Raw genomic sequence first — 24,449 nt, 5'->3', positions numbered from 1 at the left:
CTTCCCCCCATACAATTTGAGTTACGTGTTTGGTCTTTGTCCCTTGTTCCTGAAACAAACTTATAAGACTGAATGATAGGGGTGGTAGGTGCATCTTTCATTATTCATGAAAGTTCCCTTTTAACCATACCTGAGGTTATGCTAAATAAGTGACTTAGTGGGTCTACTAGATAGCTTCAGGATGTGTGCTGTTAGGAGAAACCAACCGTGTGATAAGAGGGTGGGGCTTGAATGTTCCTGGACCTCTGGGGAGAGTGGAGAGACTGAGATAGAGTATAATGCTAACTCTGGGTAGGTAGGATCAGAACTGAATTGAATTGTAAGACACTCACTTGATGTCAGAGAGTTGGAGAAGTGGTGTTAGAAAAGACAACAGGTATTTGGTGTCAGGAGGAAAAAACCTTTCAGAACTCTTTGAAAAATGTAAACCATTTCTTAGGTTGTGAGTCATACAGAAACAGACCAGGCTTGATTTGGCCCATGGGCCTTAGTACTAGTGCCCATCTTTGGACTAATACATGATCTGTCCTTGAGAATGTTTCATTTGTGCTGTGGTAGAATTTGTATTGTACTATCTTTGCATAGAGTGTTCTATGCATATCAGTTACATCAAGTTGGTTACTATGTTCAAGGCTTTTATATTTTATTAACGTAATTGTTTTATCAATTCCTGAAAAAATGAGTATTGAAATCTCCAGCTGAAATTGTTGAGTTGTCTATTTCTCCTTTCATTCAGTTAGTTTTGCTTTGGGTATTTTTTAGGTGCATATGCATTTATAATTTTTATATATTTCTGATGTATTGGCCCTTTGGCATATAAAATGTGTATTTTTGTGTCTAGTAATACTTTTTAGCTGAGACTCTTTTTCCTAATGTTAACCACTCCATCTCTCTTCTGGTTAGTATTTTCATGGTGTATCTTTTCCCCTTCTTTTACTTTCAGTCTGTTGTGTCTTTGAGTCAAAAATTGTTTATTTTAGATACCACGTAGTTGGATTTTGTGCTTAATCTCTGCCTTTTCATTGGTATGCCAAGTGCATTCATATTTAAGTAATGATATGGTTGGATTTAGGGTGTTTATTTTCTATCTTTGTCATGTCATTTCTTGGTTCCTTTCCTTTACTAAACCTTTTGTGTTCACCAGTATTTTTAACGTTCTTTAAAATTTTCTCATTGAATTTTTACTTTGTTTTTGTTTTAGTTGTTGCTCTAGCAGTTATATGTCTAATTTAGTACAAGCCCCTTCAAGGTACAACTGTATTAATTTTGTTAAAATGTAGCAATTTTGTTCTACTATAGATCCATTCCTCTCTTTTGTAACTGTTGTCATATTATTCAATTTATATGTTTAAAAACCATCAGCACATTATTATGATTATTGGTTTAAACAAGCTTGTGGGTTTTTTAAAAAAGAAATCAAGATGGAAAAATAGTCTTTTATGTTTTCCATGTTTACCATTTCTAGTGCTTCTCATTTCCATGTGTCGATCCAAGTTACAGTCTGATTTCAGTTCTTATCAGCCTGAATGGACTTTATTATTTTTTTGTGATATACATATGCCAGTGACATTCTCCTAAGTTTTAATTTTATCTGGGAATTTCTTTAGTTTGCTTTCATATTGAAGAATATTTTCGCTTTATATATAATTCTTTGTTTTATAGTCTTTTAGTTACTTTAAGTATGCCATTTCATTGCTTTCTGGCCTCCATTGTTTCTGATGAAAAGTCAGATGTTAATGTTACTGTTGTTCCCCTATGTGGGATGAATTTTCTTTTCCTGCTTTGAAAATTTTCTTAGAAAATCTTTGCCCTTCAACGGTTGGAGTATGGTAAATCAAGGTTTGATTCTCTTCGTTTTATTATATTTAGAGTTCTTCCAACTTTTTGGACCTGCAGATTAATGTATTTTGAGTTTGGGACATTTTTGGTCATTATTTCCTCAAGCATTTTTCCTATTCTTTACTCTGATCTTCTGGAACTTCTCATTACATTTATGTTGGGATTCTTGATGTTGTCTTCCTAGTCTCTGAGAACCTGTTTCCTTTTGATCTTTTCCCCTCTTATCTATCTACAGTTTCACTCAAGTCTGCTATTGAGCCAAGATATATAATGAAATTTTTATTTTGGATATTTTGCTTTTCATCTTATGGATTGTCATTATAATATGTAATTCTCTCTTGAGACTTCCTGTATGTTGAGGCACGACTGTCATATTTTACTTTATTCTTGGAAATGTTTATAATAGCTGCTTTGAAATCTTTGTCTGCTAACTTCAATGTCTGGACTCAGTTGATTAGGTGACTGACTTTCCTCCCCACTGAGATTGTCACACTTTTCTGTTTCTTTAAATGTTTCTTCAATTAGATTATAATATATATTTTAGCAACTCTAAATTCTCTTTATTTTTCTGTGGGTTGTTAGCATTTTTCAATAACTTACTTGGTTTTAAAGTAATGGAAACTGTACAGTGTAGCCACTGATACCTCTTTTCAGTATTTTTATTTTTATTGTTTAGCCTGGCTTCCTGTGGTTTGCTCCTGTATCTACAAAGCTTGGTGGTCAGCCAGTGCTTTGGGTGGAAGTTGTGATCAAATACCTTGAGCCTATCAGCCTCACACCACTAGTGATTCATCTCTGTGGTTTGGGAAACACATTAAAAATTGCAGCCAGTTTTTAGTCTCACTTCACCTTTTGTTTTTACTGGGCTTTTCTTGGGTCTCCCTTTTAGTTAGCCAGGTATGTGTGAGAATTTATTTCAGTTGTTCCGTGACTCTCTCATTTTAAGTATCTTACATTAATTTGTGTTTGGGTCACTGCTTGCTTTAGCTGTGATCCTAACCTCAGTATAGCAAAACTGTTCTTTCCTAATTTGGATACCTATTTTTAGCTGACAATTCTGTTTTCACACTTGCCCTCCTGCCCCAGCCTCAGATAGCAGCAAAGCTGCTGTTTTTTTAATTTTTTAATTTTATTTTTAAAAATTATAGTTGATTTACAGAGTTACGTTGGTTTCAGCTGTACAACATAGTGATTCAGTATTTTTATAGATTATACTTCATTTAAAGTTATTATGAAATATTGTCTGTATTCTCTGTGCTGTGTAATATATCCTAGTAGCTTATTTATTTTATACATAGTAGTTTGTGCCTCCTAATCCTCTACCTTTGTCTTGTCCCTCCCCCTTCCCTCTCCCTAGTGGTAAGCACTATTCTGTTTTCTATATCTGTGAGTCTGTTTGTTTTGTTATATCCATTCATTTCTTTTATTTTTTAGATTCTGCATGTAAGTGGCAACATACAGTATTTGTCTATCTCTGTCTAACTTATTTCACTAAGCATAATACATTCCAGGTCCACACATGTTCTTGGCAAAATTTCATTTTTTAATGAGTTGTATTCCATGGTTTACACACACACACACAAACACTTCTTTACCCATTGATCTGTTGATGGACACTTAACGTTGCTTCCATATCTTGGCAATTGTAAATAATGCTGCTACAAACATTGGGGTGCATGTGTCTTTTCAAATTAGTTCTTTCATTTTTTCCAGCTATATACCCAGGAGTAGAATTGCTAGATCATATATGGTAGTTATATTTTTAGTTTTTTGAGGAACCTCCATACTGCTCTCCAAAGTGTCTGCATCAATTTACATTCCCACCAACAGTGTACAAGGGTTCTCTTTTCTCCACATCCTCGCTAACGTTTGTTACGTGTGGTCTTTTTGATAATAGTCATTCTGACAGGTTTAAGGTGATACCTCATTGTGGTTTTGATAAGCCTTTCTCTTATGATTAGCGATGTTGAGCATCTTTTTATGTGCTTGTTGGTCATCTGTATCTTCTTTGGAAAAATGTCTGTTCAGGTCTTCTGCCCATTTTTTAATTGGTTTTTTTTTTTTTGATACTGAGTTATATGAGCTGTTATATATTTTGAATATTAACCCTTTCTCAGTCATACCATTTGCAAATATTTTCTCCCATTCAGTAAGTTGTTTTTTCATTTTGTTAATGGTCTCTTTTGCTGTACAAAACCTTTACGTTTAATTAGGCCCCATTTGTTTATTTTTGCTTTTGTTTCCTTTGCCTTAGGAGACCGATCCAAAAAAACATTGCTACCATTTATGTCAAATAGTGTTCTGCCTATGTTTTCTTCTAGGAGTTTTATGGTTTCTGGGCTTACATTTAGGTCTAAAATTCATTTTGAATTTATTTTTATATATGGTATGTATGAGAACAAAGCTGCTGTTTTTATGACCAATGTCACTCTAGTTAAACTACTGATCTTGCAGACCAGACTTGGAGTTGAAGTGGGGATCATAGAATAGAATCATCCTCAGGCAAGAAGGCCAGTGCCTTCCACTGGTTTTACCAGAAACTCTAGCATTTTTTGTAGAATAAGCACTTCTCATTTTGTCTAATAGTTATTTCCCAGTGATTTGAAGTAGATGGGGGTTTTGTGCTTATGTGTGACAATTTTTTCTGTGTTTTATACCTGTATTTTGAGGGGAGGATTTGCTTTTTATTCTTCCATTAGTGGAAGTTGGCTAGCTGTTGATTTTTCCTTTTGTAATTTCATTTTGTCAAAAAATTAAAAAATGTTTAGTATTTTAAAAAGTAACATCTCATATGTTATATTTTCTAGATCTGATTTGCCCTGTACCATTGCCACTAGTCATTTGTGACTGTTTAAATTTTAGTTAACTAAAATTAAATTTAAAATTTCATTTTGTCAGTTGCACCAAGCTTCTTTCAAAGTGCTTGGTGGCCACCTGTTATATTGGCTGCCGCACTGGACAGTGCAGATATAGCACATTTCCATTATTACAGAAAATTCTGTTACACAGTGATGTTCTAAAATCTTTGAGACAAATAGTAGCTAATTATAATAGCTGCCATTTTCTGAGTACTTAACTCTGTGTTGGATTTTATGTTTATTAGCACATACAATCTTCCAGCACCTCTTGCGATAGGTACTTTTTTTTTGTACTATTACCATCTCTATTTTACAAGACTCCAAGGTTAAGGAACTAACCCAAAGTCACACAACACAGAAGGGGATGGGGCTAGAATTTAAACCTAATTAGTCTGGTTCCAGAGTCTACATTATTTATTTATTTTTTATTTTAATTGAAGTACAGTCAATTACAATGTGTATTTTTAGGGTTATTGGATTGGATTATGTCCATACGTGTGGTCAGTAAAACCTTCTACTTTCTTCTGTCATGACCAAGTTATATGATTAAAGTTTTATAGACATAGGAAAACAAAAATATTTTATTATTTTTAAGTTAAACAACTCTATTCAGGATTCAAATTGGTGTCAAATGCATTTTGGGATGCACAAATTTTCACATTTTAGAGAGGCAAGACAGTTCTTAACCTCTCAGCTGGGCTGTGGCAGGATCCTTGCAATCAATTACTGTAGTATTTTTGCAGTGATATTTGCATTAAGTAGGGTAACTACAGATACAGTTTCATGCCAGTTCAGATCGGGTCTTTTTCATTAAGAGTGTGTGTGTATGTATGTGTGTGTGTGTGTTTTGAGTTATAGTCAGTTTACAATGTTGTGTCAGTTTCTGGTGTACAGCACAATTTTTCAGTCATACGTGAATATACATATATTCACTTTCATATTCATTTTCCCCATGAGCTACCACCACAAGATCTTGTATATATTTCCCTGTGCAATACAATATAAACTTGTCTATCTGTTCTATATATACCTGTCAGTATTTAGCAATCTCAGACTCCCAGTCTGTCTCTTCCCACCCACACTAAGTTTGTTTTAAAGCTAAACTTTTTATCAAAATTTTCTGGATTTTAGAATTTAGATAAGGAAATAATAAGTTCAAGAGCTGCTAAATTTTATCTTTTACTGTTAATGTTTGTACATTTTTGTATATTTTTACGTTTTGTTTGTGGCTGCCATCGTGTTTGTTGCATTAAAGTTTATGACAGTTTATGAATTGTATCCTTTTTTATTCCTTTATTGCTCAATAAAATTCCTCCTTGTCCTATTTAATGCTTTTTGAAGTCAAATTACATTTATTTAAGGCTGTTATTGTTTTCCCTGTTTTGTTTGTTCTACCTCCTTCCACCCACCCTCATTTGCTAGTATATATTTGTTTATTCTTTTCTCTTTAAACCTTTCTTTTGTTAGCTGTGTTTTTTAATTTGATCAATTTGCTTTTTAGGAATTACCTTTTATTAATCTCTTTAAAATTTAAAAGAAGTGTGATAATCATGTTTACTTAATTCCAGCAGAGCTCTTGTCTTTATACTTGTGATGTATACTCTTAACTGCATTTCTCTGAGAGTTCTTAGTACCTTTTTTCCCCCCTACTCAAGTTCTCTTATTTCTTCCATTAGTTTTGCCTCAGTAGGAGCCAGTCAGCTGGTTCTGATTGTTCACCTCGGTCTCCCTCAAGTTACTGAACCTCCTCAAATGGAATATACTTGTTCTTTGCCTATTCATTAGTATGGCTCTCTTTATAGGGTCAAGTTTATGGGAGGTGGTGTTTATTGGTCATGGTGAATGAGTAGACCATGGAAGACATGATAAACTGTTTCAGCTGCCCAGTACTGAATGTATTTTCAAATTAAATACCTTGTCCCAAGAGTAGCAGAGCCTTACTATTACCCTGCTCAGTTTGTACAGCGTGGGTTGGAGCAGTCTTCACACAATCCAGAAACTGAACAATTGAGCCTGTCCGTGCAGAATTCAGATGGTCTTCTAAAGGAGGCAGTGAATAAACAGATGTAGTGGACCAGGCAGCCATGGAATTCTGGCTCTTCATGGTCAAGACCCCAGGTTCCACTGGGCCTTTTCTGTTCCATACCTCCTTCCCCCACAAAAAGGGAGTAGAGAAAACTTCAGTGCATGGAAGTTTACTCACATAAGCACATATACTCACATATACACAAATTGAAGCCCTCTATTCTGTGAGATGTGCCCACTAAGAAGACAGAATTCCTATAGTTTTGGAGTTGAGTACTTGAATTCAAGAACTATCTTGAAGTTTTTGGTTGTATGGCATTGTTTCTGAGTTAGTGAAAAATCATTCATTCAAATTAGATATTCAGTACTTTTTCTGTAAAGGATCAAATAGTAATAATTTATGCTGTGTAGTCCAAATACTATCCCTGTAGCCTTTTCCTTCTTTTCTTATAAAAATATAAAAATCATTCTTAATAAATTATTGGTTAAACTGTTTGTTGTTTTTTAAACTGCATTTAAAAAATAGCAGACGATAACTTGTCCACATTACCGATTTTAAAAGTATGTTATTTTTACACAAGTTTCTGTCAATATTGAAAAAACTACAGGAACCCTATTTCAGATAATGCTGAGTATTGGAATTAGATTGCTATATTTGGTAATGAACGTATAATTTTCTGAGTATGTGAGGTTTCTAAATTTTAATTTAAAGATTGATACATCTTTAAGAATTAGGAAGTTTAAAGAATACCAAGAGGCTTTATGATAACATCCATGATTATTAATGTATTTCCTAAATGTATTTTGTTATGTTTCATAGTCAGTGTCAGGTCTTATATGATCATTTGTGCACATAAGTGGCCATATATAACTGTGACTTCAGCTTAAGCCAATTTTATATTTAGTGGTAAAAAAAATTTTTGTCTTTGGCTTTTTGAGTTTTTGTTTTATTATGTTCAGGCTGCATATATGTTATAAATATTATGTACACATAAAATATTCGATTTTTAAAATTAAAGTATAGTTGACTTACAGTATTATTTTCAGGTGTACAACATAGTGATTTGGTATTTTTATACATTACAAAATGATGACCACAGTGGTAAAACTGACTTGTGAAAATTTATGGTATTTTGTAGAGATAAGCTAATTTGATTATAAATCAATTATTTTAGTTATTTTCTATATTATATGTCCATTGTTTTCCTGTAATGCAGTATTTTTTATTTTGCCTCTCCTCTCAGTACGTTGTCTCTTTCTCCCTCTTGATTGTCAACTTTTTTTTGTAAGAATGGGTAACATACTTAACATTCCACATTTCCAACTCCCCCATACTCATACTAAGATCTTTCTGCTGCTACCTTCATTGTTCTAAAATTTCTGTAGAAAAGATCAGTGACTTGTTGCTTCAGAATCTAGTTATTTTTTGCCTTCCTCCCTCTGAGAAAATACGTACTTCTTCATCAGTGCCTGTTACCGTGTGCACACAGGAAAGAATCAGAGATGAACAAGAGATAGGTGCAAAGTGGAGGGAGGAATTAGCGTTGGGAATGGTTGTACCTTTCAAACTTGAGGCTCTTGGTACTACCTGGTAATCTCATTATTCTCTCCAGTCTCTTGTTCCCTGAATTACTCAATTCAAACTTTCAACACTCAGCTCACAAGACTCTCACTCTCATCACTTGATCTGGCCTCCCACTTAAGTAATTGGAGGCCATAGGTGTAAATTCCCTTCCACCCCTTTCTCCACCTGAAACCTGTTTATATTTTTTCATTCAGCATTATTTTCTAAGGGAAAGGAGGGGAGTTGATGATTGAAGATTTGGACTAACTGCTCCAAGGTATGGGAAAGAGAAGCTAGAGCTGAATAAAAAGATTGTTAGGTCACACCAAGAGTCAGTCGACATTTAAGGATAGTACGTAATTCTAAAAGTAAATTGGTACAGTGGTGACAAGATCATGAATTGTTCATGGAAAAAGTAGTTGACCCCTTTTTGGTTCTCATTTATTTCTGACACATATGTGTTTGTGCACTGGCTTTTGCTGTAAAATGTACTTACTGTGATTTGCAGTTGAAAATGTTTGAAATCTGTCTCCTAAATCTCAAGACTCCTTTTCTTTTGCTTGACTTACAAATATTAGTATACCAAGGGATACTGTCCTTGATCCTATTCTCCCTCACTAATCATAACTGTGCTTCACATTTGCACTACTACTTACATGCTGGTAGTTCACTCTAGCTCTAGAACTCTGCTAAACAGTCTGTCCAAAACTTACTCATTACATTCTGACTAAAATTACTTTCCCCTCACTTTGAGTAATTATGTAATTATCCATGAATTATCTATACCAGGAACTTGCAATTCTAGAATGTCTAATTTCTTCCCTTGCTGTAACTGTTACATCTCCATCATCACACATTTATTCATTAAGTCAGTCAATTCTGCCTTAGTAATAATTTATCCTCTACATTTCTATTGTGACTGCCTTGGTTTAGTCTCTCATTTTTTTACTAATAGACAAGCCTTTTATTTAGAAAGCTAGTTTAGCATAGGCTTTAAGAGCATGAGCTATAGGTTCAGACATTGTGGTTTCAGGTCTAGGTCTTCCCTCCCCTCAATTTACATTGTCATATGACTTGAGAACATTGTCTAATGTCTCTGAACCTTAATTTCCTCATCTTTGAAGTAGAGATAGTAATTGAACCTACTTTACAGAGTTTAAATGAACTAATATAAATTTCTCAATAAATACTACAGTGAAACCTTCTACTAATGCAAATATAGATATAATTTGATCATGATTATCCCCTGTCCCCAGCACAGTTCTCATTTTCAAATGGGCAGGTTAAAATTCTTGGTGGGATGAGGGGGGAAGAACAAGGTAGAGCGTGGTTGGACTAGGAGAGAGCCCCTGTGTCCCTAGTAGTCTCATGAGCCAGTTTTTGTGAATCATACTGAGAAACAGGTGCCAACTAATAGAGATTCTTGGAATTTCTGAAACTTGACTCTCTATTTTGTGTGATTGAGTTTTAAGGACCTTGCTTATTTTGTTAATGCAAGGCTTTACCTTATTTTAATTGGCATAATTTTAATGTCTGTTTTCCCTTCATACTGTAATTAGAATGATTTTTTTTCAATTTCATTAAGATGTCATTCTTTAATTTTTTTAAATTTGGCTGGGTGTACATACATATCACACCAATATAGGATGATTTTTTTAAAGCTGTAGTTTAATTAGAACAGATTACCGTATTTTGATATTTTAATTTCTTATTTTGTAACCTCTAATATTTATATAATATTTACTTTTAGCCCATGGATATGTAGATATCAATATGTTTTTGGAGGGGTGGTAATTAGGTCTGTTTATTTATTTAATGGAGATACTGGGGATTGAACCCAAGACCTTGTGCATGCTAGACATGTACTGCTCAGTTGTACCCTCCCCCCAATGTGTTTTATACCTTTGTTTATTAGTTTTTATATCTCACTTCTAAATATTTTTTTGATGTTCCTAAAGTAAATATCAGGGTGAACTTTGTAAAATTGCTATACTTGCAGGTTATAAGTGGTCTACTATTGGCAGTTTTACATGGTTCAGTTTAATGCTTTATTCTTATAGCAGTGAATTAGCAGTTCATATAGCAGTATTGTTATATGTACGATAATTTAATTAGCTCTTATTGTTGAATAATATCTTTATCAGGATACAGATTGCTGGTTGACTGTTATTTTCTCTAACAGCTTTGAAGATATTCCTGTTTCTTTTGGCAGTTTGTTTTTACTGATGAGGTCATCTGTTAAGTCTGATTTTCTTCTGTTACTAGTAGTTGTTAAGAGTGTTTTTTTTTTTTTTCCATCTTTGCTATGTTTAGGTGCAGATTTATTTTTTATTTAGCCTACTCAAGACTTGGATTGCAATCTGAGGTCTCATTTCTTCAGTTCTGAAATTTCCAGCCATTATCTCTGTAGTATCTCTACCTCATTTCCTTCATGAACTTTTAGAACTTTTGGCACATGCTGGAGTTCCTCATTCAGTTCTTTAGCTTACTGCTTTTGTAATTTGTCTCTGTTTATCCCTGTGTTGAATTCTATGTGATTTCTTCATATTTATCTTATACATTAATAATTTTCTTTACAGTTATCTCTTACTTGTGTTTTGAGTTTATTCAATAATATTTTATTTTCTTTGATTCTTTTCAGATCTGCCCATTTTCATAGATTCTGTTTGTCACTTTATGTCTCTGAACAATTTACACATATTTGAAGTCTTTTTCAGGCTGTTTTGTTTTCTGTGGTTTAGGTTTTTACTTCTTGGTTTATTGTGTTTGTTGACTCACTTTAATAGTATTGGGTTTCTTCATGTGTACTGTAGTTTTACTTATGAGCTTATCTTCAGTGGAAGTTCCTCTTGTGCCTTGGGTTGGGAGGTGTTCTAATGAGATGGTTTCATGTTTGTAAGCGTCCAGACAAGCTTCTTTTTGCTATTGTTGTTAAATGAATATGTGAATTCACCTAAATAGGAATCCCAGGAAGAGAAGTGGATATTTGGCAAAAATAATGACTTCTGCATTGTGGACATTTTGTTTGGATTGATTGAAGAGGAGATTTTAAGTAAGATATTGAACTTAGGTTAGAGAATAGAAGAGAAACATTGACTTCAGCCTTGGGGAAGATGACTAGTATGATGGACTGGATTCCTTGGGTTCCTCTGGTTTATAATAGATTCACTCCCAATTTTCCACTCAGCATTTCTGAAGTCCCAGGAAAACTTGTGCCAGGACATGAAGGTGCAGGGCTGGACGTTGCATCACTACCTGAACTTCCCTTAAGTCCTCTGACATTGGATAGGTTACCAGTTTATTATCAAAGAATATGACTCAGGAACAGCCAGAAAAAGGATATGCATGGGCCAAGGTATGTGGGAAGAGGTGTGGAACTTCTAGGCTCGTTGAATATGTCATTCTCCCCGAATCTCCACAAGTTCAGCAACCTGGAAAGCTCTACTAGACAAGCTTCTTAGTTTCTTGACTAGGCTTTTCTGTGTACTGTGCAGACCGTACACACTTTGATTACACATCTGTGTGTGAAGCTGATTTGGTGTTCTGACTTCTTGTGGTTGACTCCAGGGCTGGCAAGGATTTTAGGTTATAGAGTACTTAGAGCCTGCCCCACGGCTTTATGGAGGGAGCTCAGTTTCACCTTCAACCTTTGTGTCACTTCATGTTTCCAGTGGCTGGACCGATAACCCCTGTGGCCCACTTGCATCAGTGCCTTACCACTTGGGCTTTGAGTGCCCTTTTTGTTTCCGGCACTTCAAAACGTTGCCTTCTTGGTTGTAGACACAGTTGTATATTTTTGGATCTACACATAAACTTGTTGTAGGTTAGTCATTTCTGTGTTTCAGGTCGGGGTCAGGTGGTCTTTGCACATCTGTTTAGTGATCCATCTTGAATGGAAGTCCACCAATTTACTGAAACTGAATTCCACTTAACAAAATAACACTGTGGAGATAAACTAGTTCGTAGGCTTGTCTGTTCGGGCCTTTAACACCAGCCCCCTGTCAGTAATTACACATTTTAGTAAATTGGCATTTAAAAGAAATTAATAGGTATGAATGAGACTCTCAGAACTTGAGCTTTGAGGTAATGAAATCAGTTCTAAGGACATTATGTATAAAACTGGTCAGTAGCTTTGGCTTTGAAGTTTGGGTTTCAGTTGTATAATAATCAAAACTCACCATGACAACTAGTACTGAGTGATTGAGTCAGGAGCACACTCATCTGATCTACACTAATTACAAGGGAATACTTACTCATAAACTCAAGTGGAGAATGACTCTCATTTTCAACACAAAAATTTATACAATTTTTAAATTTATTTATAAATATAGATGCAGATAGAAAAAAAAGTTCTCTAAAGAAGCTTCAGCTCTTTTTGTCTTGGTGATAAGGCACCTTGACTTCTGGGTATTCTGACAGAAGTAAGTAGTCAGCATAGGAATGACACTCGCTGACAGCTGCAGTCTTGAATTTTCCTTGTGTCTCATTGGGAATTCTTTCATGCTTCAAATTTCTTTATTCCAAGCTTCTCTGAAAATCCTTATGGCAAATAAGAGTCTTTCTCAAATGTATTCCCCCATTCCTTATGTAACTTATCTTTTAAATCCCTTAATTTTATTTTAAGGGGGAGTTTGGAATGAGGAAAAGGTGAATTTATGTTTTTATGAACAGTGATGTCAGCTTGCCAGACTGAAGTAGAAATTTTAAGAATCTGAGAATCAGCTTGTTGAGTTCAAAGAAACAAAACACTTGGTATGACTTGAATCAAATCATTTATTTACACGGGTATAATGGTAATTTTTCATAATATTGAATGTTTCTTGCTCAGAACAGAATGTCTCTTCAGAGATATTCCTTCATTTAGATGTTGCAAATTAACTTTTTCAACATTTTACATATATATAATTATGTATGCATACAGATATTTTTCTGTCTGTAGACTACTTTTCTTCTCTTCCATTTTTGAACATTGTACCTGCTATTCTTCATTTGCATGCTCTTTCTTCCTTTCCTTGTTTTGTTGAGGGGTCCCTATGACCACCCTCAGATTCAGTGATTTGCTGGAAGGACTCACAGAATTAAGAAAAACTGTTATGCTCATAGTTGCATTTTATTACAGTGAAAGGATGCAGATTAAAATTAGCAGAGAGAAAAAGTGCATGGTGTAAAGTCCAGGAGAAAGCAGATGCAAGCTCCCAGGTATCTCCTTGCGGTGGAGTTGCACAGGGAGATATTTCAGTCTCCCAGTTACAGTGTCTGACAACATGCAGGAGTATTGCCAAGCAGGGACGTGTACCTGAGCCTCTGTGTCTGGGGTTTTTATTGGGGAATCAGTCACATAGGGATGCAGCCTCCACAGAACTGATACCACCTACTTGGACTCCAGCTGACCCCAAAAGTCAAACTGAATACAGATGACCCAAGGCCTTAGGCAAACAAAAACACTTTTATCAGGCATAATATTCCATGGGTTCAGAGATCATCTCCCATGAGCCAGTCAAGGGCCGATATTGAAGATAGGCATTCTTTAGGAATTTGTAGGGTTTAGGGAACCCAGGCCAACCAAGTAAACTCTTTCTTGTACACTAGTAAATGCATGTTGATTCTTCAAGACCATGTGTAAGTGCCACCTCTTCAGTGAAAACTTACCTTATTCACGATAAGAAGTTAGTTACTCATGTATTTTTGCCCCTAAATTACTTATCTCCTTTGTAGTTATACTTTTGTTTCTTGAACAGGTGTAACTCATGCCATCTCAGATACAAAAATATATATAATCATTTTCCTCTTTCTCCTGACCATACTGTTTCTTCCTTTAATTTGAAAAATTGTTTTTGTGCATTTCCTTTGAGCAAGATGCATTTTGTATTATAAAAACTATTTTGCTTTCAAATATATAATTGTAAATTTGAATTTGTTTTAACATTGTATATATGTCTGTTGAGTGATATTCCTACTTTTAGCCATGACTTTTTTTTTTTTTTTCCATTACAGTTTTATACAAGGTTCTGTAGTTTGTATACGTACAACTCTTTGGAACTCTGTTTATATCCTTGTCTTTGTATAGTGCGTCCTATCGTTGTGCATGGAATAACTGTAAAAATTACATACTAGTCTTGAACACTTTCTTAAAAGCAAGAGCTGTATCATTTAAGTTATATCCTCAACTTTATGGTTGACAATAGTAGTCAGTTTGTTGTGTCGACTATGGTGCTATTTTCTAGTTCTTAACTGTAACTTCCATATGTTACCTCAGCATGTTTATCTGTCCTGATAGATGGTAGAACACTAGCAGGTTAAGTCACAGATGTTCTTTCTTCTCACATTAACTTAAATTTAAGCAGTTCTAAACCAAGTTAGAATTTATAAGATGAGAGATTGTGTTTTTCTTTTGGTGCTGTAACAAAATTGCCATACATTTAAGAATCTTAAAACAACACACATTTTATTCTTTTGCTGTTCTTGGAGGTTCAGGTTTCTGAAACCAGTTTTACTGGCTAGAGTCAAAGTGTTGGCAGGTCTGGTTCCTTCTGGAGGCTCTGAGGAGAAAATCCATTTTCTTGTCTTTTTCAGCTTATTGCAGCCACCTGTATTCCTTGACTTGTCTCCGTCTCCAGAGCATATTACTCTAACCTTGTCTTTCCTTATCAATTGCCTCTTCTTCTGTAGTCAAATTTTCATTTCCCTCCCTCTTACTGGACCACTTGTGATGACATTTAGGGCCTATGAAATAATCCAGGACAGCATTCTCATCTCAGGATCCTTAATTTGATCACATCTGCAGAATCCTCTTTGCCATATAGAGTGAATCAGGTTTTTTAAGGATTAGGACCTGGATATCGTTGGGGGCCATTATTCAGCCAACCAACTACATATTGTAATAAAGAAGCACCTTAAAAATTTTTTGCATATTAATACTGTTTTCTTTTCCTAAATAGGCTATCATTTTTCCCCAAAGGAATATACCTCAGTGGAATAACTTATTTTACTCAGCTCTTAATGCTTATTTCTTTGTTCTTGCCTATAACATTTGAGTGGATAGGTTACATACAGGCATCATGTACAGTTTCCTTATTTTTCCTTGAAGGATATTTCTTAATGTTGTTTTGTGTTGTAGTTGGTGTAATACGGTGCCCAGTATGCCGCCAAGAATGCAGACAGATAGACCTTGTGGATAATTATTTTGTGAAAGATACATCTGAAGCTCCTAGCAGTTCTGACGAGAAATCAGAACAGGTATGTTTCTCAATTTTTCTTTATATTCCTATCTTGATATCAAAATGTGAATTAGAAGAAAAATATGTTTGGATTGTTACATAATTTAGGGTAGTTCTGCCTTAGTTTCATCTTTCAAATTGAAAATGAAGGATATCTTTATTCTACACCCTCAGACCTGGTTAAATGAGACAAAAAGTCATTACCTAAAAATTCAAATCTTACGTGGATTTTGTGTTCTGAGACTTAGATTCTTGCCCACCTGAATGTTTGATCTGAAGGGGAAAGGATTTTGTTGAAGATAAATGGATAACAAAATAATTTTATTCTAGGTACAAGGCATTGGTATATTTGAGAGCAACTTGGGATATTTTCACCTTTTAATTTTGTGGATCTATATTTTGTAAATTTAATGTAGATTAGTATTTATTTCCTCCTTTAGGTATGTACTAGTTGTGAAGACAATGCAAGTGCAGTTGGATTTTGTGTGGAATGTGGAGAGTGGCTATGTAAGACATGTATTGAAGCACATCAGAGAGTAAAATTCACTAAAGATCACCTGATCAGGAAGAAAGAAGATGTCTCAGGTAAGACAGAAGCAGTTTTAATGATTACTGTTAATCTCCCCTTTTTGCCTGTATAACATTCCTACTTATCTTTATAAGCTTTTGATACCAGTAAGAATTTAGAAGGTTAGACAGAAATTTGGTTTGGTTTAAAAATGTATGTTTTATTTTACTGCAGAGTCTGTTGGAGCATCTGGTCAGCGCCCTGTTTTCTGCCCTGTACACAAACAAGAACAGTTGAAACTTTTCTGTGAAACATGTGATAGACTGACGTGTAGAGACTGTCAGCTGTTGGAACACAAAGAACATAGGTACAGAAATCATAATTGCTTATTAAGTATTATTAAAAGTTCTTGTAAAATTAAGTATTTTCCCTAAAGCAGATATTTATCTCATAATTTTTTTTAGCATTTAAAAATTTTCAGTTTTGTATATTTTATTTACTAATGCAAGATATGTTTTTGATAAGTTATTTAATGGTTTCTATATTTGTGTCTAATTGTCTTATGAATATTTTTTGAAAATATATCAGTACATGGATTTGGGTTGCAAGAATGGAATTGTATTATTTCTTTGTATTCAATGCCTCTGGTTCAAATACACTTTTTTCAAGTATACTGTGGGATTTAGACTGTGGGCTGTCATCTTAAAAGGTAGTATTTCCATGGGTATGGCTAACTGATACCCATTTTAACATCAAAACATAAATATACCGATCACGTTAGATACACAGTTTATAGAAAAACTAAGGATTTATAAGCATCTGAATAAGCATAGTTGCTAATTCATTGCTACATAGTTTTGTATTTCAACCCTCTTTACCCTCAGAATGCAATAGTATTCACTTATCACCAGCCTGTTACATCTGAACTGTTCTGAAAACTACTGAAATTTCTAGTCAGGTGTTAAGTTGGATTAACCACACCTAAACCTATTAACTAAAGGATGTCTTAGAGCTTTTAGTTTGTTAGAGTCATTGGAATTCATTAGAATCCTCTTTAAGAAAAGGGTACATGAATCCTATCTGCTAACAATTATTGCATCTGTAGTTTGTGTTAGGCACTTTTCTGAATGCTGCTTGCTCATTTAATTCACACCAACCACCCATGAAGTGTTGGTACTGGTATCCTGACTGTTTTAAAGGTGAGCCAGCCTACTCACAGAAAGCTTTTTAGCAAGCTGTACAAGGTGTCACCATAAGTGGTAGATCCAGGATTTGAACATAGGCAGTTGGACTCCAGATCTGTTTTCGCCCGTGTGCTTGTTTTCTCCCATGTGGTATTCAGAATATAGAATACGGTGTATGGAATTGCTCACACTTGACCACATAAAGTTAATGCTTTTTTCTTTTTCTAGGCACCTCTCACTGTTTACAGAACATTTGTGTAGAAGTCCTACTTTAAACTTTTGTACCTTTGTTACAAAATGTTCATCTTACTTGCAAATTGGCTAATGTTTTACTTGAAGTGACTAATCTTGTGGATGCCTTCAGCTCAGGGCCAGATCTTACCCTTGTGTTGTAATAAATCTCAGTAAGACATTAAATTACTTTCTCACAGCTGCAGTTGGATCTTTGAGGATTTAGATTTCTTATGGCCCTTTAAATTGATGTTGTGAAGCAAAAAGAATAGGAACATGGCATCCTCTTTCCTGTGAAAGAATAGGTTCAACCACCCCTCTCTCAAAGTTTAGCCGTGATTCATTCCTTCCCTTTCCTTCATCTCTTTCCTTTACCACTTATATTGAAGTACTAATTATCTCTTGAATGTTCCTCCCTTTTCTTTAGTTCACACTTTAAATTTTTTCTGAATAGGCTACTGCAGAACCAGTGTCATTGGACCTAAAAGCCTAAGTTCCTATTACTAAAACACATTTACAACTAGTCTCCGTGCTTTGAGTTTTCCCTTGTCAAATTCATTCTGTTTACATTGCTGCCAGTATCATTTGGCTAATGTATAGTTGTGCCCTACCTCACCCCCTTTAAAAGCACTCTTCAGTGATACCCTGTAGTCAGAGTTTAAAGTGTTCAGTATAGCATACATTATTGAATCTTACCAAACTCTTTCTCTTTATCATCTGTGTGAAGTTAAGAAACAGTCCATATGATTACCCTCTCTTCAACATCAAGTGCAGAGTTCAGTAAAAACCTGAACATAGGGGATAACAGCATACAGTCCAGCTCATTGATACGATTTGTTATTACCTTCTTCCGTTAGAGTGATGGTTTTCTAAACAGAATGCTGTCTGTTCACCTTAGAACTACCATCTGTAAACCAAGCTGTTTATAGGGCACCACTTATGTGATCATAGCATTCAGCAGCTCCTCAGGTGGTTTCAATGTCAGATTTAGGAGAAAAGAGGCCAGCTACTTGCTTATACATAAAATAAATAGATACCTCTTTGCATCTTCCTGGTTGCATGTTCCTGTACAAACCATCTCTGTTTACATGGCTGTATAACTCTTCTTATTAGAGTATTCCTCTATCACCCAAAACATTACGAGCCAGGTTTTAGGGTTATTTTATGTCCTTCAGTTACAGAGTCTGTCTTAATGCCCAGTGGCAAGTTAATAATTTTCTCTTAAATGATATAAATTTTATTGCGGCATCCAGAAATGTTCTGGTCCAAAATTCTGGTGGGTCTTTTCTAAGTGACACTCAGAGGTTTTTGCCGTAAGTTTCAGTCTGCATAAGAATGTGCTGCCAATACTATAAAATCGTGTCTGAGTGTGGATCACAGGGACCCAAAAGCGTCAAGAGAGATACTGCTTTTTACATTTCAAACATGGCCTGGTTTTGTTCAGGCCCCCATTCAAATGCAACCTTCTTTTGGGTAGTTGTATTGATCGGTGCTGGTAATATTCCTAGATGTGGAATATGTGTTCTTTAAAATTCAGATATACCAACCAAATGTTAGGCTTCTGGTTTAGTTCTTGGGGTAGGTGGCAAAAGCAGTTTTTTTTTTTTTTTTTTTTTCACATGTTGAATGTCAAGGATAACACCTGCCTGTATCACTCCTAAGAATTTCACCAGTTTGGGTAGGTCCTTCAACCTTTGCTGTATTTAGCAATAGCCTCTGTTGGTCACGTGTGTCACCATTGCAGTTAAGTCAGTCCTACCTTTGTCTTTAGTTTCTGCTATTGATATGAAATCAGTATAGTGTTTGATTATACTCAGGACCTGCGTTAAGTCTGAATCCCTTCTAACCAGATTATACCAGTAAGCTGGTAAATTGAAATAACCCTGTGGCAGTATAATAAACATAAATTAGGATCCTTCCACATGAAGGAAAAATATTGTTGGCTCCTTTTCAGTGTTAAAGAAAAAAAAATTGCAGGTTCAGTCACTGAGTCCCACTCTTTTAACCTGCTGTATATATATTTTTTGTACTGTGGAACGCATATCAAAGACTGCTGATGCTATGGTGGCACAACTTTATTCAAACTTTAATAGTCTGCAGTTATTCTTAATGAGCCATTTACTTTTTTCACAGGGTACACATGGTTATTGTACAGAGAATTCATTGGTGCTGGCACTCCAGCTTTAATTCGTCATTAAAGTCAAAATCTCTTGGTCATTCAGGTATCCTATACTGTCTCAAATTAACTTCAGTGGACTTGGACAGTTTTAGTGGTTCTTATTTAGCATGTCTAATCAAGACTAGCCTTAGGGTGAACTTATGTCTTCTCTTTTATAATACCAGTCAGACCTAATATCCATTTCAATAATATATTCACATAAAGGAGAGATATAACTATTTCATAAAGTCTGTTCATATATTTGAACTTTCTCCCCCCTCTTTTTTTACTGAAGTATAGTCAGTTTACAGTGTTGTGTCAATCTCTGGTGTACAGCATGTCTTAGTCATACATATACATATATTCGTTTTGGTATTCTTTTTCATTATAAGTTACTACAAGATACTGAATATAGTTCCCTGTGCTATGCAATATAAATCTGTTGTTTATTGATTTTATATGTAGTAGTTAGTATCTGCAAATCTCAAACTACCGGTTTTTTCCCTTCCCACCCCGCTTCCCCCAGTGGTAACCATAAATTTGTTCTCTGTGAATCTGTTTCTGTTTTGTAAGTTCATTTGTGTCTTTTTTTTTAGATTCCACATATAAGCGATATCATATGGTATTTTTCTTTCTCTTTCTGGCCTGCTTCACTTAGAATGACAGTCTCCAGGTTCATCTTTGTTGCTGCAAATGGAATTATTCTTTTATGTATATATATATATAGCTGAATAGTATTCCATTGTATAAATATACCACAACTTCTTTATCCAGTTTTCTCTCAGTGGACATTTAGCGTGTTTCCATGTCCTGACTATTGTAAATAGTGCTGCTATGAACATTGGGGTTTATATATCTTTTCAAATTAGGGTTCCCTCCAGAAATTAGGCCCGGAGTGGGATTGCTGGATCATGTGGTCTACTTTTAGTTTTTTGAGGAATCTCCATACTGTTTTCCATAATGGCTGCACCAAACTACATTCCCACCAGCAGAGTAGGAGTGTTCCCTTTTCTCCACACCTCCAGCATTTATCATTTGTGGACTTTTTAATGATGGCCCTTCTGACTGGTGTGAGATGATACCTCATTGTAGTTTTTAATTTGCATTTCTCTGAATTAGTGATATTGAGCATTTTTTTCATGTGCCTATTGGCCATTTGTATGCCTTCATTGGAAAATTGCTTGTTTAGGTCTGCTGCTTATTTTTGGCTTGTTTGTTTGTTTTTTTGTTATTAAGTTGTATGAGCTGTTCCAACTTTCATCCAAACTTTAACCTTAATCCTATCAACTATCCCTCTCGTCCCAGTCTAACCTTAGCCCCCATTAGACCTTCAGTAGGTTTTAGGGTCTTAGAGTATTGGGCTCCCATGCCAAGGAGTCCCGGAAGTGTCTCTTATCACATCCCCACCACCCCGGCTGTTTTACCTACACAAGTGCATATTGCCTTGGCTTCTTCAGCTGAGGTTTGAGCCAGAAGACCCTGGCCTCTCCTTCAGTCTTCAGTTTGAGTAATCCATGAAACAGTCTCTCCAGGCAATACAAGGTCAGGTTTCTCATTATCATCTTTGCCCTCCAGCTTTTACAACTTCTTGGTCCAGGGGTAAATACAGCAGAGTTGTTTAGTGCCCTTTAATGTTGAGGACCAACATTGACTTCCTTTGGTCCACCCAACCTCCAGGAGCACTGCATTAAGATCTTTGTTTAAACCCCATCAATGTCTGCTTTATTCATCCTCTCTGTTTTTTTTTTTTTAAAAAAAACAGCCATCTAAAGATTCTCTTCCTGCTGGTATAAAACCTTTGACTCTCCCCTTTATCTTTTCCTATTTTCTCATGAATTACTCTAATTTTCTTAGCATCTGTAAGGCCCATAAAGCTGAGACAGTAAATCTGATAAGGCTTCTCAGATTGTTGCTAGATTTTGCAGAAGTAAAATTACTTGGAGGTGCCCATGTAAAAGGGTTCTCCTTAATCATACTGTTTACCTTGACCTTGGTAAAAGGCATGCTCAGTAGATGAATATCCTGATCTTCATAATGCTAATCTGGCATGGCTTGTGTGAGAAGTATATCAGCCAGTTCTTCTGGGGAGTTCCATTTAGCACCTATATGAGATGGATAATCACCTGTCTGATGGTAAACAATCTTTACAGGGGCTTTTATCTAGTTCACCAGGCTGGCTGTCCCCTTGGGAATGACCTGCTGTGTGTCTAGATTATATATGGATTATGTACAGTGGTAGTGAGCTGCGGATCCTGCATCAACTCAAACATTGCTCTTCTATTCTGCAGCATTCACAATGATATAATATCCAAAAAGTGGAAACAATTCAAATGTCCATCAACTGTTGGGTAAATAAAAGTGGTCTAAACATATAATAGAATAGTATTTGGCAATAAAAAGGAGTAATTACTGATACATGGTACAACATAGTAAACCTGGAAAACATTGTATGCTAAGTGAAAAAAGCCAGTCAACGAAGACCATATATTGTATGATTCCATATGCAGGTTCCAGAATAGGCAAATCCACAGAGACAGAAAGTAGATTAGTGGTTGCTTAGACCTGGGGTGGAGTTGGGAAAATGAGGAATGACTGCAAATGTATACAGGGTTTCTCTTGCGGAGGATTAAAATGTTCTAAAATTGATCGTAGTAATGGTTATACTACTGGGAATATTCTCAAAACCACTGAATTGTAATTTTTAATAGGTGAATTGTGGGGTACATAAATTATACCTCAATAAAGCTGTTATAATATTAAAAAGATACTGCTTCTACATAATTAGTCAGTCTCACAGTATTTTAGTAGAGGTTTTTTTTCAGGAAGCATATAATGTCAGTCCATACAGTGAGACAGTTCCTTTGCATTGTACTTCCTGGTTTTATCAGTTTCTTGATTTTGTCTTTCCTCAACCTGAACTACATTGTAAGTGGAAGTTTTTGAGGTGCTGTCTTCTATCTCAGCACAGTTTTCTGCCTTGGAATGGCCCTGAGGCTAGTGGCCATAGCTCAGACTGGCTGAAACTGAGCTTTGCCCAGTGTCAGGATCTGTCCCAACACCTTCTTCATTTTAGCTACTACAGATAACAATAACCAAGGAATTGTTTAATGAACTTGTTTCTTAATTAGTTTGTATTTCCTTGTTTATCCAATGACTCAACTCCTATGGTGTTGGGTCTACCATTTCTAAATTCTGTTGGTAAGTTTTACCTCTAGTAATTGCATTTGCAGTTACATACCATGAGTGGCTAGATAGGTAGTCATCCAGGAATCAAAGATTCATAACCTCTGTCATTTTTTCCTTCCTCTTCTCAACCACATGTTTCAGTGAGTCAGGGTCATTTTAGTGAATCCCATTTTTGATGCCAACTGCTTGTTAGGGAACAATTCACAGGTCTCCTCTCACTTCTGATACCAACTGCAGAATATGGTGATCCCCAAAACCATACTCACTTCTCACAGTTCACTTGAAAGTTCAGGATTTCCCAAGACTACCCTTAGATACAGTAATTTGCTAGAACTCACTGAAAGCTGTATACTGACAGTTAATGCTTATTACAGTGAAAGGATATGGATTAAAATCATCCAAGGGAACAATGCATGTGGCAGAGTCTAGGAGAGTTCTAAATGTGGAGCTTCCAGTTGTCTTTTCTCAGTGTAATTCTGGATGTAGCTGACTCCTCCTGGCAGTGATGTGTGACAGCATGAACAGAATATTGCCAGCCAAGGCGTCCTGCATGAGCCTTGGTGTCCAGAATTTTTATTGGAGCTCTGCATTGTAGATACAGTTCACTGTCCAGTTGACTGACCTGTCTCCAGACTCTCCTGAGGTTGAGCTAATACTCTGTGACCCAAAGACCCTACTGTAAATCATATCATTAGCCTGTGGCCTAAGGCCCCAAGGAAACAAAAACATTTTTATCAGGCAGAACATTTCAAGGGCTTATAGATGCGTTCCCAGCAGCTGAGGGTAAAGGCCACACTTCTCTTTGGGCAAGGCTAAATTCTTAACTACACAATCTGTTATCTCCTATTTGCACTCTTACAGTAGGAAACCTTCTGTTTTAAACTTCTCTGCCTTTACAAATGCTGTTTCTTAACTTACGGAACACTGTCAAGAGAACTATTTAACCTTAAAGCCAGTTCATTTCTGTGTGTTTTCTTTCCTAATACCTTTGTTCCATCTTACCCATCCCATTTCCCTGTCTGGACTTATGGCTTTTTAGGGCTAGTTCTTTAAGGGGCTCAGATTCTCACATGCTTATTGATCAAGTTGAATTTCCCACCTCTTGAGTCACTCATGCAATTGTTTTTTTTGTTTGTTTGTTTTTCTGGAGGCATTTGACTTTGGGTTCTGGTTATTTCTGCAGCAGCTGCAGGTCTTTCTTTTTTTTTTTTATTTTAATTTTTTTAATTGAAGTATAGTCGGTTTACAATGTTGTAGCAATTTGTGGTGTACAGCACAATATCAGTCATATAGTAACATACATATTCTTTTTAACCATAAGTTACTACAAGATATTGAATATAGTTCCCTGTGCTATACAGTATAAACTTCTTACTCATGCAATTGTGATAATTTATATTTTCTTAGAAAATCGTCTATTTAATAGAGATTTTAAAAATATATTACTTAGAAATAAGCAGACTGTTAAGATTTTATAAAAACTTGTGGTTATATCTCTGTCTTGTTTATAATGTTGAATAGCTGAGTTATTTCCTTATTCTTTATTAGCCAAGCCATAGATTTGAGTCTTTTGTCTTTCATTTTAGTGATCTAGTTTTTGAAGTTGTTTATTTTTTTGAAGTATTCTAATTCTCACAGTTCTCTTTTATCTTTTTTTTTTTTTTTCAGGATTCTTATGT

The 24,449-nt window shown here is 35.4% G+C and overlaps 1 protein-coding gene across 3 annotated transcripts in view; it reads left to right on the top strand.

Annotated features, from left to right (window-relative positions):
* The window catches only part of TRIM33 (tripartite motif containing 33), a 114,635-nt gene that overhangs the window by 31,232 nt on the left and 58,954 nt on the right, over positions 1 to 24,449 (top strand). For all 3 annotated transcript variants that reach the window (XM_074370233.1, XM_074370232.1, XM_010968863.3), the window contains exons 2-4: positions 15,404 to 15,522; positions 15,944 to 16,088; positions 16,246 to 16,378. In XM_074370233.1, the coding sequence (XP_074226334.1) occupies positions 15,404 to 15,522; positions 15,944 to 16,088; positions 16,246 to 16,378 (397 nt within the window). The remainder of the gene's footprint in view (positions 1 to 15,403; positions 15,523 to 15,943; positions 16,089 to 16,245; positions 16,379 to 24,449) is intronic.

Source organism: Camelus bactrianus, chromosome 9 (assembly GCF_048773025.1).
Source record: "Camelus bactrianus isolate YW-2024 breed Bactrian camel chromosome 9, ASM4877302v1, whole genome shotgun sequence".
NCBI classification, from domain to species: Eukaryota; Metazoa; Chordata; class Mammalia; order Artiodactyla; family Camelidae; genus Camelus; species Camelus bactrianus.
Note: the sequence above shows the minus strand (reverse complement) of the source record. Positions and strands in the feature narration are given on the sequence as shown.